The sequence below is a fragment of the Candidozyma pseudohaemuli genome (assembly GCF_003013735.1).
Source record: "Candidozyma pseudohaemuli strain B12108 chromosome Unknown scaffold00005, whole genome shotgun sequence".
NCBI classification, from domain to species: domain Eukaryota; kingdom Fungi; phylum Ascomycota; class Pichiomycetes; order Serinales; family Metschnikowiaceae; genus Candidozyma; species Candidozyma pseudohaemuli.
The window spans coordinates 331,401-345,609 of record NW_020194439.1 but is presented as its reverse complement, the minus strand read 5'-3'; the positions used below and the strand labels follow the sequence as shown (position 1 = coordinate 345,609).

At 45.6% G+C, this 14,209-nt stretch overlaps 4 protein-coding genes and 1 pseudogene across 5 annotated transcripts; 3 read left to right on the top strand and 2 right to left on the bottom strand.

The window, feature by feature from the left end:
* Window positions 1-201: 201 nt before the first annotated feature.
* Window positions 202-750, bottom strand: COF1 (cofilin; the record flags this gene model as incomplete). The annotated part of the gene is made up of 2 exons (XM_024857970.1): window positions 202-619; window positions 662-750. 2 exons carry the CDS (start codon window positions 748-750, stop codon window positions 202-204), a joined length of 507 nt encoding a protein of 168 aa, XP_024713896.1.
* A 968-nt stretch (window positions 751-1,718) lies between these two features.
* C7M61_002599 lies at window positions 1,719-1,816 on the top strand (annotated as a pseudogene). The gene has a single exon. The product of its transcript is annotated as a tRNA-OTHER (tRNA).
* Window positions 1,817-2,026: 210 nt separating this feature from the next.
* C7M61_002598 (uncharacterized protein) lies at window positions 2,027-3,367 on the top strand (the record flags this gene model as incomplete). The annotated part of the gene is made up of 1 exon (XM_024857969.1): window positions 2,027-3,367. One exon carries the CDS (start codon window positions 2,027-2,029, stop codon window positions 3,365-3,367), a length of 1,341 nt encoding a protein of 446 aa, XP_024713895.1.
* Window positions 3,368-3,417: 50 nt separating this feature from the next.
* On the bottom strand, window positions 3,418-4,209 carry C7M61_002597 (uncharacterized protein; the record flags this gene model as incomplete). Its single annotated transcript, XM_024857968.1, has 1 exon — window positions 3,418-4,209. One exon carries the CDS (start codon window positions 4,207-4,209, stop codon window positions 3,418-3,420), a length of 792 nt encoding a protein of 263 aa, XP_024713894.1.
* Window positions 4,210-5,227: 1,018 nt separating this feature from the next.
* C7M61_002596 (uncharacterized protein) lies at window positions 5,228-14,179 on the top strand (the record flags this gene model as incomplete). The annotated part of the gene is made up of 2 exons (XM_024857967.1): window positions 5,228-8,412; window positions 8,446-14,179. The coding sequence occupies 2 exons, from the start codon at window positions 5,228-5,230 to the stop codon at window positions 14,177-14,179; spliced, it is 8,919 nt and encodes a 2,972-aa protein (XP_024713893.1).
* Between the last annotated feature and the right edge of the window lie 30 nt (window positions 14,180-14,209).

The following is a 14,209-nucleotide window of genomic DNA, read 5'->3' as shown; positions in this document are numbered from 1 at the left end:
CAACCACCATCATGATGGTTTACCCTTTAGTCATTGAGCAGACTCTGATAGTACCATAGCTTTGCTCTTCATGTTGCATTGATTCTTCAGCCTATGGCGTAAGATAGTTTCCCTTGGTAATGCCTATTCTGCCTTTTCCAATTGACAATCCCCTAACTACGCCCGGCCTGGCTAGGCTCAATCACTGTCATGTATTCTTACTTAGTGGGAGCCGGCGGCTCTGGAGACCTTCTCCAAAATGGTCTCGTAGGCAACCTCAGAGAAGTCAGTACCCTGGATGTCGGTGGAGACACCGTTCAAGGCTCTTCTCAAAGCGTCCTTGGAAGAGGCGTACACCATCTTGGATCTGATAGGAGCGGTGTCTGGAGACCAGGTGAAGAAAACAATCTTGTTTCTCTTACCTTCACCTCCACCAATCTCGTACTCAAAGTCGTAGATGGCGTACTTGCAGTCGTTTTCAGGCAACTTCTCCAAGAAAGCGTCGTAGTCAGACTCGGTAGAGGTCTCCTCAACAACGATCTCGGTCTTAGAGTCGTTCAACTTGTAGATGATGAACTTGTGCTTCTTGCCCAACTTCAAGTCGTTGAAGGCCTGCAAAGATTCGTCAGCAACGGCAACACTGTGGTTAGTCTACGGTCAAAGTCAATTTTTTTGCGTTAACATACCCGGATCTGGACTGAAGGTTAGTATGAAGTTGTTAAAATGATGATAACGCCACACGGCGTTGAAGGCATTGAATGCACATACCATTGTGTTTTAGTGTAGTAGATACTGGTGAGTATAGGTGTTTTTTACTTTCGTCCAAGAACACGAGACCGGTACTGCAGGTAGGCCCCTTTCTGCTCTTGCTCCACGGGCCATTGCTTCTCTGTCGGGGGACCAGGGTACTTTTCCGTCTTCAATGAAGCATTTTTTGAAATTTCAATAATCTGGGCATCGTGTTCGTCGGGGAATTGGTTCTTTTTAAAGAAGCTTTGAATCGGTCCTGCAGACTCGCAGCCAGGGGACAGCCGGCATGATAGAGGTTGCGAAATTCACTACACCAGTTCAGTGGCTTTGATGATCACAGTGAAAAAAGTGAAGACGTGTTTCGGTGGTGTTTTTGAAAAGCGGGATTCACAAATTTGGAATATTTTAAGTGGAAAGGGCGTTATTTGAGGATGTATGGGTTTCGAAGGTAAGGCTAATGACCAATTTGGCCAATCTTGTCTGGATCGAAGATTCGGACCTTTTTATGGTAAGAGGGTTCCCTGGAAGTCGAATCATGAAGCTTCTTTGGCTTTTGAGGTTTCCAGCTTCATATAAATGACGTGGAATCGCAAGCTGGGTTGTATTATCCTGGTCCCCTTACCCTCGGATCAATCTGAAACTGAACATCCGAGGCCAAGATTGTGTCGCCTTTGAGTACAGTTGCTCCCTCAATGGTGCTCCCAATGAATCTTGATTAAAGCTTTGACGTCTTAAAACAACATAGGGCACTTTTCACGAAATTCGGGCTCCATAGTGCCTACAATCGCTAATCACCCCTGACATCATCTTCAATCGCTCACAGATCCTCGGGAACTGCTCTAAACCGGCTCGGACCCCTACTTTCATGTTATTCAGCCTTTGGCGGTTCTAACCAATGTATTTGCTGATTTTCATGGCCATTATGTGCACTCCCAAATCCTCACTTTTACCGCTCAATACACACCTTTTTCTCATACTTTGGCATAACAGATGTGGTGGCCGAGTGGTTAAGGCGTGAGGTGCAGGTTGTAACATCAGCACCTCCTCATGAGCTCTGCTCTCGCAGGTTCGAATCCTGTCCACGTCGTTATCTTTTTGCCTTTCTTTTGAACCAATTTTTTACAAATTCGTTTTAGACTTAATCTAACTTGAATTCACTGTTAACTTCGACTTTCATCCCTTTTTGACCCAGATCGGCTCATCGAGTGTACCACCGGTATTGTGTGCGAACCTCAGTATCATCATCACATACTAATGGAGCCCACCAGGCCCTATAATCTATAATACATCCACACAAATGCCCGACCTATATGCCGTTCTAGAAGTGGAACTGTCGGCGACAGAAATTGAAATCAAAAAGGCCTACAGAAAGCTCGCCCTAAAGTACCACCCAGACAAGGTAGGTGAAGAGGAAAGAGAGACAGCAGAGATCAAGTTCAAGGAGGTGTGCCATGCCTACGAGGTCTTGAGCGACGAAAAGAAAAGAGCAGATTATGACCTCCACGGTGACTCTGATCCGATGGACCGTGGCGGGGCCAATGGGCATCCGTTTGGTCAGTCTTATGGAGCCCACAGAGAGTATAATGCCGAGGATTTCTATGATTTCTTCAACAACATGGGTGGCCACGGCGCTGCTAGAGGACCTGCTCAAAAGGAGAAAACCGACGATGCCGAAATTTTCATAGAGGTGACGTTGGAGGACCTTTTCAAGGGAAGAGTGGTGAAAGTGACCAGTACCAGAAACATACTCTGTGGAAGCTGCCACGGCACCGGAGCAAAGAAGGCAGCCAAGATGAAGACGTGTCCCTCTTGTGAAGGTAAAGGAAGCACGCAAAGAATCAAGAGACTCGGACCCGGTATGGTTGTTCAGGAACAGATCAGATGCACATCCTGTGACGGGACCGGTAAGATCTTCTCGGCTAAGAATGCCTGTAAAACATGCAAGGGTACCAAGGTTGTGGAGGAGACGAAAATCTTGGAATTCGAGATTGCCCCTGGCTCGCCTAACGAAGGAAACATTGTCCTTGAAGGTGAGGCGGATCAGCACCCTTCCATGGAAACAGGCGACGTTGTGCTCAAGTACACTTGCAAGAAGCACGATGTGTTTACACGCCGTGGCGACGATCTTTTTGCCAAATACAAGATTCCCTTGGTGGATGCGCTTTCGGGATTTTCAAGGGTCGTCTGCCAACATTTGGACGGTAGAGCCATGCATGTTACTACACCCAAAGGCAAGGTGATTCGTCCCGGCCACCTAATCAAACTTCCTGGAGAAGGCATGCGCCGTGAAAAACAAGGCACCTTCAGCAAGATCATGGGGGCCTCCTACGGCGATTTATACATCGATGTCGACATTGAGTTCCCCAAGGATAACTGGTACTTGGAGTTGAACGACATCACCAAGCTCAAAAACGTTCTTCCCAATGACCTACAGAGCAAATCAGACATCAAAAAGCAACAAGTTCCCTCGCTGTCGTTACCAGAGGCTAATATAGAATATGTGGAGAAGGTGACGTTGGCCACGGCAGATGCTCTTCCTTCTTATGAGGAACCACAGCAGAGCAAGCCAAACGGCCATGCCCATGCCCAGGAGAACTTTTTCTACGAAGATGCAGAGCCCGAGTGCACTACCCAATAGTCATAGTTACGAAACCCGTCCGTGTATATATTTAAATGATGGTATGCGTATCAGAAATCAAGCAAGTCGTCAAGCTCGTCTTTGGAGAGACCCAAATGGCCGTGCTCCTTGAGGAGCTGTGACTGGAGGTTTTTATTTTCGGTAAGCGACACCCTCTTTCCTGTTTTAATAAAATGCAAGTCGTCTTCGGTGAGGGCGTCATCCACGTCCCGAAGGGCCTTCACCTCGGGGATGGTATCCACAGGCTCCTCTGCCAACTGGTCGATCAAGCGGGTATTGAGTTTGAGGCCCTTGACGGGATCTACGTCGGCCTCTGTCTGCGGAGGCAAATTGCTGGCATGAAGCTGTTGTGTCGCTTCTGAGAAGGTATCACTGAGTTTAGTTTCCAAAGGAGGTAGTTCTTTGGGCACTGGCTTTCTAGGGGAATCCGACACGAGCTGTGGTACTAGCTCATTCTCTCTTTTGGCCAACTTCCCGCTGAAAAGATCATTCTTGAGCGGATCAGCGTTTTGGATCTGGCCCTGTGTAAGACCGCTGTGACCTCTGTGGGTAGTAGGAGCATTAGCATGGGCGAAGCCCAAAGTCGAGTTTGACTTTGTCAAAAAAGGCTGCTTCAACAACGGGGCACTGCTGGGCCGAAGCGGCTTTTGAACAGATGTGTTGGATCTTTGTAACAAAGGGGCTCCGTTAGGGTCCTTCCCTCCCAAAGGCACTCTCTGCCTTTTGTTCAGCTTGGGTTGGAGAGCCAGTCTTTTTGTGGGTGGCTGAGCATTCTCGTCCTTATTAGGAACCCTAAACGCGTTTTCCTGGTCCCTATTTTTTATTCGGAGTGGATTGGACATGAAGAAGAGTAGTTGTGGTTTGCTTGTTTGGGTTTGTACGGAAAGGGAAATTGTGCAGGCAGGGGAGGCAGCCCTGTAGTATGGGAAGCACGGAAGTGATGATTAACGTATCTGGCAAATGAAAGTCAGCTTAACGATTTGAGTGGTATTTGTAGTTTGAATTGCTTTCTATAAATCTATAAAAAAAAAAGCAGTTTTTGGTGGTTTAGTGGGAAGTAGCTTGGGGAGCTTATCGTGGTATGGCTGCGAAATGGCTGTACCTCAGCTGGTGCACACTGATGGATTGGATTGTCTTATGTTTCATGAATATCTTCCAGGGTCATTAAAGAGTTTCTTTGAAGCCTTTAACTAACGTAGTGTCATTTCTGGAAATAGTGCCCAAACATTAAGGCTACGCTATCATGGTACTATGAGGTTTGTTTCAAATGGATCACTACGATGAGCCACCTGGGTACAAATTGCTCCCTTTTGACAGTCTACTTAGAAGACCTCAAAAACCTAAGTAATATCTCATTTTTCCCGCTTCCGGGGGCTCTTGTGCTTAATTAACTGTGCCTCTTTTATCTCTATCTAGATAGTATGGCTGCGAAATGACCGCAGCAGGTACCACCACCGTTCGGGATCAACAATCCACAAAACGGGCCAAAAACTCTACATCCCCATATTCCAGCTTGCTTATCCACCAAAATCTCATAATCTGTCCACTTAAGGGGCTTTTTGATTTTTGGGGACGAAACACGTTTTTCTCATATTGCACTGTTTCTCCACAATCACAGCAATCTCGCATTTTGCACCCAATCTATAAACCACCCCCTCCACTGTAAATACAAAAACCAGGAAGAACACAGAAAATCAAAATTACACTCATCTCCCAATAATCCTCTTTAAGTAGAATACCCCCTCCCCATCGAAAACCAAAACTTCCCATATCTCGGGAGTCCCCCGTTCGTGAGCCTTCCTATCTTCTCACTCATCATACTACATACATCACAAACCCAAGTGGACCAAACAAAGCAGCATGGTTTCATACGGCTCGTCACTCGCCCTGTGGGTGTACCTTGCCGACTGGATTCTAGCGCTCATCCTCGGCCTAGCATTTGTGTTTTGGTTTCCTCGCTTGGTCGGGTTCGTGATAACTCAGCTTCTACGGCTCTTGGTATGGAGGAGGTACAAGATCAGGATATCGCTAGACGCCTTCCGAATATCGCCGCTAGGCGGCAGAATCACCGCAAGAAACATCATCATATCCAACAATGACTACACGGTTTCCATCCTACGGATCAACTTGACGTGGAGGTACTGGTTGTTCAAGCCAACCAGGATCCTGGAGTACTTCTTGCCTCGAGACGGTGATCTGGCCACTGAACACGAGGGAATCAGCTCGGACCAGAATACAAAACTCGCCAGCAGTCTTCAGCTTCTTTTGGAGGGTCTCGAGGTGTTCATGTACAACAGATCCTGGGCATATGACAACATCGTGGAGAAGCTAGACAAAGAGATGCCGGGCATGAAGGATACGCTCAACGGCCAGTTTGAGCTGACATCTTCCTCGGCAACCCACGGATCGCATAAGGAGTCCACCCAGGAGTCCTCCGAGCCTGTGTCTTCAAACAGTGAAGAATCAAGCAAGAATGATAACAACGCCGAGGGCTTCCTACTCCACATGTTGCCCATTTCTGTGAGAATAAAGAAGGGCGCTTACGTCGTGGGCAATCCTACTACTCCCACGATCCTCGTGGCTTCCTTCAAATCGGCCATTGGCCTCATTGACTACCACACCGCTGCATCGTCGTTCGACAGGTATAGAACTGTCTACGACCTCAACATGGAGAAGTTCCAGATCTCCTTAAAACCTAATATCACCTACGACCCTCTGCGGTACTCCTCAGAAGCCTTTGCCAACCGTGGAGGTGTCAAGGCAAGACCATTAATTTCGCTTCGGCGCTTCCGCAACGCTTTCAAGAAGCTACTGCTTCGAAGGCTTCTCAATAAACAAGATGCGGACTTGAACGAGGAATGGAGAGGGTTGAGGCGCTACATTGACGACTTCCAAGATGAACGTTTGATGAACCTAGCTACAATCGAAGAGTACGCCAAGTACAGTGTCATTCTAGATTCTGTCTCCACCCAGATGATCTACTTCTACGACATCCCCGGCATCACCACACCAGAGTCTCTTCAAAAGAACCCACCCAAATTCGGTGTAGACTTGATTGTCTCCATGGCCACCTTCCATTATGGCCCTTGGGCCGATAGACAACGTGGCCCAATTCATGCATTACTTTTCCCGGCACTTTGCCGTGATAGTTCACCTTCCCCATCGAGGGAACCTTTTGGGAGCCCTCGTTCATACGATGGCTTCGACTTTAATATCATTGTGAAGGATGAGTTCATCATTCGAACACCCACCAGAGAGTTGAGCAAAGACAGAGAAGAGCTCGCCCACGCTGCCACCGAAAAAGGCAATAAGATCACCAGGCCCTTCGGCTGGCTCGAAATCAAGCTAGCGAAAACCTCGAGGTTCACATCTTTTAATTCTTACAAAGCAACAGAAAATGGCTGGCCCAACAAAATGACATGCTTCTTTTCCAAACCTGAAATGCGTTCTTCCGTGAACCACGACGTGTTCTTTATTGCTGATGAACACACCATTGACTGTGATATAAGCTTTCCACTCAAATGGAACGGCGATACCGTCTGGACCTTCAACAACTTGAGTAAGAATGCTCAACTTTTCTTCTTGAGAGATCACGCATTTTTATTTACAGACTTATTGTCCGACTTTGCATCAGGGACTCCTGCTCCCTACGAACAGTTCAGGCCTTTCCAATACAACTTCAATTGGAACATCAAGGACTACAGGTTGCATTTCAATGTGAATGACCACAACATCATCAACAGTGCCTTGGACTTCAACAACAATAAGTACATCTGCTTCCATGGTGGAAACCTTGAGATAACCTCAGTTATACCCCTTCTTGGGAATTTCGCAAAGAGTACAACCATCGATTTCAAAATATTCACGGACTCATTAAGCTTAGCTCTTGAGGTGCCTCCTTGGCATACTGCTAGCTCATATCTCAAAGGGAGCAACAAGATGGGTCATGCTGATAATTTTGAAATCACCGGTTCTTACACATTCTATCGAGGGATTGAAATCAACTACAGCAGTTTTGCTGTGATGGATGCCATTGGTGATAACATAACTCTACTGTTCTTTGGCTATTTCATAAGGTATCTTTTCACATTCCGTGAAAATTACATGGGTGATTTCAAGCACTTCAAGACCTTCGAGGAGTATACACATGGTGCCAATTTGGGTTTTCAGGATGATTCTGAGGCATCTCTCCGGTCAATGGCAAGTAATGAGGGTACGGTGAAGGAGAAAGAAGAGGAGGCAGACCCATTATACTGGAATGAACTTAAGACTGAAAATGACCTCAATGTTCAATTCACCTTCAAAGCACGAAACGGTCTCATTCTTTTACCTTGCAATCTTTATGATCATACGAGCAATATTGGTCTCACTTTCGACTACCTTGATGTCGATATTCACTTGTGCCACTTTTACATGGACTTGCAATCAGACTTCAGTCCAGTGACAGGGTACTATTTTACCAGAGATACGCCCGGGAACTACCATGGCATCATCTATGATATTGACGAGTACAAGAGAGTCGGTGAAGAACTGGGGAGCGATATCATCATCGACAATTTCCAGGTCCACACTCACAGAATGCTCGGTCTTCTTCCAAGTCTTCTTACTTATCACTGTAAGTGGGACTTCTCTTGCGCTTCCTTCATTTTTGACACACATCCGTCATGCTTAGCAGGTATCAAGCTCTTTTTCGCCAATTTCATCACCGGATTCAAGGATCTTGAAAATACTTTCATCTACGAGATTCCCTTGGTTTTTGACATGGCAAATTTTACTTTCAGATGTGACGAGCTTGTATTGAAGCTAGACACTGGGGTGCCGAATACTGCCTTGAAAGTCAAGGTCGATGACACTCTTATTGCATTTACCGATAGGGCAAACGAACGTTACAGCTCAAAGATTTGCGTCTCAATGCCTAAAATTACGGTACAAGTGATAGACTCTGAGGTGGATGCAAAGTACCATTTCTTCCTCGAGACTTCTTTGATGTTCACAGACATCTGTCTCAAGGCTTGGCCCAATGACTTTAGAAGAAGTCAACAAGCGTGGGCAAGACGGAATGATGCACCAACCCATAGAATACCCTTTTTGGTGGATGAAGAGACGAAGGATTCGGTGTATGACGATGCTTATGGATGTTTTCCAACAAGTGTGAGCCTTCCTAATGCCTCAGTTCCTCTCACAGACGATTTCTACTTTGTGAGAGAAAACAGAGGTTATGAAGACGACTTGCCTTCTGTGGATTCAACGGAAGAGTCCTTTTGTGGCTTGGAAACGAATGAAAAATTTGATCCTACGACAAACTATCATACTGAGGACTTCAGGCCGAATATGGAGCAGGAACCAGGACATAAGACGGATGCTTTCATTCTAGAGCTCGACACTATAAACGGCTTCTTAAGTCCCCTGGTGGTGAGTGCCTTCTTGGGGTTAGCTCAAGGGTTCCAAATTGATGACATCGAAATGTTACTAGATGTTTTACAGTCCAAGACAGTGGAAGACATCAAGATGTTCATCTCTCCATTGAGTATGTGTGATAATGTGCGCTTCGTGGCACCCGAAATTAACATGAGAATCACCCAGCAGCCCATGGTATCTCCTGAAAATGTGCTCTGTACAACGCCTAAAGTGCCGATCGTTACTATCAACATTCAAGAGCCTTCTGTTGCATTGACAAAGCTCACAACGAGGACAAAAGGCTCTCAGAGTGTTCTTGAAGATGAACCGATGGCATTGGCATTGCATGTTAAGCATGTACACTGTTTCATTCACGATCCACAATATTTCTCTCCAGCGGCAACTTTCCTGATTGAAGATATTGAAGCGTGGATGGCAAAAGACTCACAAGTGGGGCTTACATCATCCGTTCAGTTTCAAGAGGTCAAAATGACACTATTTCAGGACGACATTCCTTGGTTGTTTTCATTTGCTTCTGACATTGCTTCAGAGTTTGAGCAAGCAATGCAAAGAGTTCCGAAGAATGAGAATCCTGCCACTCTACAGAAACTTATTTACCTCATCGGTAACGTTGCAAAGACTAATGGAGTGGAGCACGACCCGACCGTGTTAACCAAACCGTCAAGCATTCTTCGGTCTTGTGATGATCATGTAAGATTCTACGAGGGATGGAAGTTGGTTGCGAAGTTCAGAAGCATGGTGAATAGGTTACCGAGTGAGCAGTACGAGTCTTTGACTACGGAATTGAAAAATCCAGACTGGCAAATCCCAGACACGGCAAAGCAAGAAGTTTCAGATGCTTTTGGGCTTTGGAGAAGTTGGGAACAGGTTGAAGCACAACGAACGATTTTCCTCGATCATATCTTCGGAAGTGGGAAGAAGGAACCTGATTTACCATCAAAGATGCATTTTGAAACCACGTCATTTGAGCTTGAGCTTCTTGAGCCGCAGGGTAAACGTGATTATTTCCTGGCTCAATCAGCAAAAATTATCGTTCATCTACTCACCTCGCCAGATGGTGAACCTACGAGTGTTCTTTTGATCGACTTTGACGTGCTTGATGGTATACTCTCCACAATCTGTGTTGAGACTTTGAGCGCAGTGATGAAGGTGGTGAAAGACAAACCAAAGAAAACTACAACGAACGTCGAAGGTGAACCCCAAGAAGTTGACAATTCGATGGTTCGTGTTCCCACTGCTATTTCAAAATCAACGAAGTCTGAGAAGAAGTCACATCTTTTCCTCTTCACATCGATTAAGCTTTGCCATTTGAAAATCCAGTTGCCTCATACTTTCGCAGAATTTAGCACATACGATAACTTCAATGGGCTACAAAAGATAGGGAATAGCTTCTGCCTCGCGTCAAGTGCCAAGGAATACAGTTTGTGCTTCGGTAGAGGCGACTTCAACCATCTTGATTTCACTTTCACGAACTCAAACTTACTGATAGCCAATTTTGGGAGCACGACAAGCAAGATCCACCAGTTGGATTTCAAACTAGGCGACTGTGATATCAAAGCCCTAGATTCAGATGGTGAGTTGATCAATACAGCAAAGATTTTGTTGGAGCAAGACGTTCCCTTCCTCAAGCTGAGATTGGTTTCGAGTGAAAAGTCTTCTAAAGTTGAAGAAACTCCTATCAAACCTTTCTCTTTGGGTCAGGTCCCCGACTTTCATGCCAACTTTGAGCTCGGTCACATAACATTTGATATTCAAGTGCTTTGTCCATTGATTATTCAATTCACCACCTTGAGAAGCAAGACGTCGATAAGACATCAAAATGGCAGTCTAAGCTTTTTGGCCGAGTATCAGAAGTTTCTCTTCGATTTGTTGATGAACGATTTCCCGCTTTTGAGATTTGAGGACACGCATTTGCTGACTTCTCAGAGAGTCACTCAAGTGGGTGATTCCTGGGCTGTTGACAGTAACTTGAATATTGGTTTCTTGAAGATTACGAATTTGAACATTCTTAATTCTCTTCATGAGGTGTTGAAGAATTTGGACAATATCAACAAGAGGATTGTTGATCTCAAGCTGTTATCACCACCGAAAGAAGATAGCCAAGGTATTCCAAAGCAATCATCCAAACCGGATCCGTTTGACAAAATTGCACTTAGAGCCTACGTGAAGCAGGAGAATATGAGTATCTCCACCTTCAAGGACCAATGCAGATACACTCTCGAATTGGACGGGTTATCTTTCTCGGTCTCCAATATCCATAAAGCTGCCTCGGGATTTGTTTCGAAATGTCTCATGTTTGGTGGGGTTTCTTTGCCAGTTATGCGTATAAGTGTTTTAGATCCCTCAATTCCAGTGGGCTTATCTACCATGCTTGATATCAATCTCACAGCGAAAATCTTGAATGATAACCCAGAGGACGTCGCTTCTGAACCTACTCGCTCGCTTCAGATTGAATCTGAACATAGCAGAATCTGTCTCAGTCCTGCTGTATTGTTCAAGCTTGTTGATATTACTGATCTGGTAACGAGAATTTATGGAAGCTATGACATTAATCTATCACAAGCACCGACAGAAACTGCTGAACCAGCACAAGAAACACAAACATCAGAAACAAAGGAACCACCCATCAAGTTCTCATCCGTGCATGTCTTGTTTTACAACCTTTGTATTGGCTGGCTCTTTGGATCGTCCCACAAGGACTATCCTGGTGTTATCTTGGGAGCGGAGAGAATCTTTGCAGTTACAAAACACGGTCTTGGTAAGTTGAGTTTGATGGAAGGATATCTTTCTGCGGCAAATGGAAACACCAGCTCGAGCTTCTACAGTATTCTGTCTGAACTCAATAGCTTGAACCGTGCATTCATGCCCAAGATGCAATTCAACTACTGCATCATTGATGGAAAGTCTCTTTGGGTTGACCTCAAGGGTGACGAGCTTGACGTTCGTTTCATGTCCAATTCGTTGGTGATGTTGGAAAGAACTGTTAAGTCGGGAAGCGAAGTTCAAGAATTCTTCAAATCTCGCTCAAGAACTATCCAACGCAGAAAGTCATACAAGGATCAGTTCCCACAAAAAGCGAAAAAGAAGCCAGCCACACCTTTCAAGCCTCCGTTCTCGTCCGTTCAGACCAATATTTCCTTCGCTGGTTCGAGAGTCCTTTTCTACAGGCTCCAAGAGGAAAACCTACAGGACGATCCTCCTTCCTTATCGTTGCAGTCACCATCTGTCAACTTGGCTGTATACTATAAGCATTTGAGGCAGAATGCCAAGCGTCATAATGTGAAGTTTGAGGTGTTGATGAAACTGTCAGACAATACGGTTTACTCCTCGTGTGTTCCAGTGATCATGGATTTCATTGAGGCATCTAAACTGATGCTCAGGAACAGCAAGGAGGACTCGCCTGAACTAGAAGACTTTGGTGACAATATCGAAGCTCAAGCATCTGATACCGGCTCCAACATAGGAGGCATTTTGCAAGATTTGGACTTCCACGTTGGAATCATTATCGAGAAGCAAAGATTGTCTCTAAGTTGCGAGCCCACTGCAAAAGTTGCAGCAATTGTCGAATTCGAGGGTGCTTCGATTCTGGCGGCCAACAACATCAAGAACTCATCCGCAATTGATGCAATGGCTCGTTTGGATTCTATGAGTGCTTCTTTACAACACATCTATTCTGACCAACGGAGTGGTTACATTGGTGTGAAGAGTATTATGGTATCCAATTGCATTACGTTCGAAGATACGGTGAATATAGTATCCACTGGGTCTATTTCTGATGTCACTGCTTATGTCAAGATGAAGCAATACCATGATGTCGATTTGTTCAGAGACATTTGGTACCCTAGAAGATATCAGAATGTCAGAAGGCAACTGTCCCCTAAGTTGAATCCCAAGAGGTCTCAGAGCAAGATGAAAGAGGTGTCTTCTACCTATGCCATTCCGCTCTCACTCACATTCATCTTATCCAACCTTGCGTTGGAGGTTGATTTCGGTGTCGCTTTGGGAGTGATGATGCTTGATGTAAACAAGGGTTGGATTGTGTCTCGGAAAACCTCAGATTGGTTCTATGACATGAACTTCGGATTGCAAGAGTTGCGAGTCGGGTCTCGTGGTCGTTTGGGTGGCTACGTGCTTTTGGAGAAATTCAACGCCCACTCCAGCATTGAATGGAAGTCGAAGGCTCTTCCTTTGCTTGATGTGCCGTTGATCAAATTCTCTGGTGGGTTTGAAAACCTCACACTCAAACTTGCCTTCGACGAACATCTCTTCGCTGTGGGTAATTTGGAGAAATGGCGTATTGAGGTGTACAACAGAAAGAATGGCGAGAACATTCTGAAGGACCACCTCTATGTCATAATCCAGTACCACACCACTGAGGTATTCCTCACCTCTCTTGCTGCGTCCGACTTGCACGACATCTTCAGTACCATGTCTAGAATGATGGATGAAAAGAGAACTTCCTACAGAGAAATTTTGAATGATTCCAACAAGAAGAACTTGCGGCGCCAGGATGATATTCCTATGAACAAGCTTTTGGAGGTGGTCAAGAAGCTCGAGACTAATATCGAGGTCAGAACGGGCAGCACCGCTATCCAAGTCTATCCACAGACATTCGACGACAGCCGTGTGTTATACATCAAACTTGACAAGTCTACGGCAAGTTTCTTCCAGAACGAATACTCATTGGGTGTGTCCAACGAAATCGAGCTTAAGTTCAATAACTTGACGACCTCGCTCTCGACTGCTGCCGGTATCACGAAGGATAAGGTCGAAGCATTCACGGTTCCAGAATTTGCTAGCTATGCAAGAAAGGCTAGAGGAGGTACGATTTTCCTTTCGCCGAAGTTCATGATCTCGATGAGAACCTTCCAGCCATATAACAGCAACGTGATTGAGTATCTTTTCCAGTCTTCGTTCGGAGGTACCGTTGATGTCAGGTGGAATCTTGGTTCGGTCAACTGCGTTCGTGAAATGTACGCTGCCCACAGAAGAGCATTTGCATCTCGTACAGAATATTCCACGAGCAAGGTGGGAGCGTTGAGAGACACGAAGGATATTGAGAAGACAGTGCTTGGAGCTGATGTTCCTGACAATGATGAGGTGGTTGGCGATGACTACGATGCTGAGGATGCTCGTAAGGATATTGATAGAGATATCAATGAGACATTCGAAAAGGTTGCCAAAGATTCGAAGTTCACCTACGTTCCGCTTGCCCCACCTATCATTGAGGCCCCAAGGCTTAAGGAGCTTGGAAACGCCACTCCACCTCTTGAATGGTTTGGTTTACACAGAGACAAGTTCCCTGACGCTACACATCAGTTGGCTATCGTCACACTTCAGAAGCTCATTCACGAGATCGACGATCACTACTCAAAGGCGCTTGGAACAGCGTAGTCTCTAATGATGCTAATATTGACTAATTAC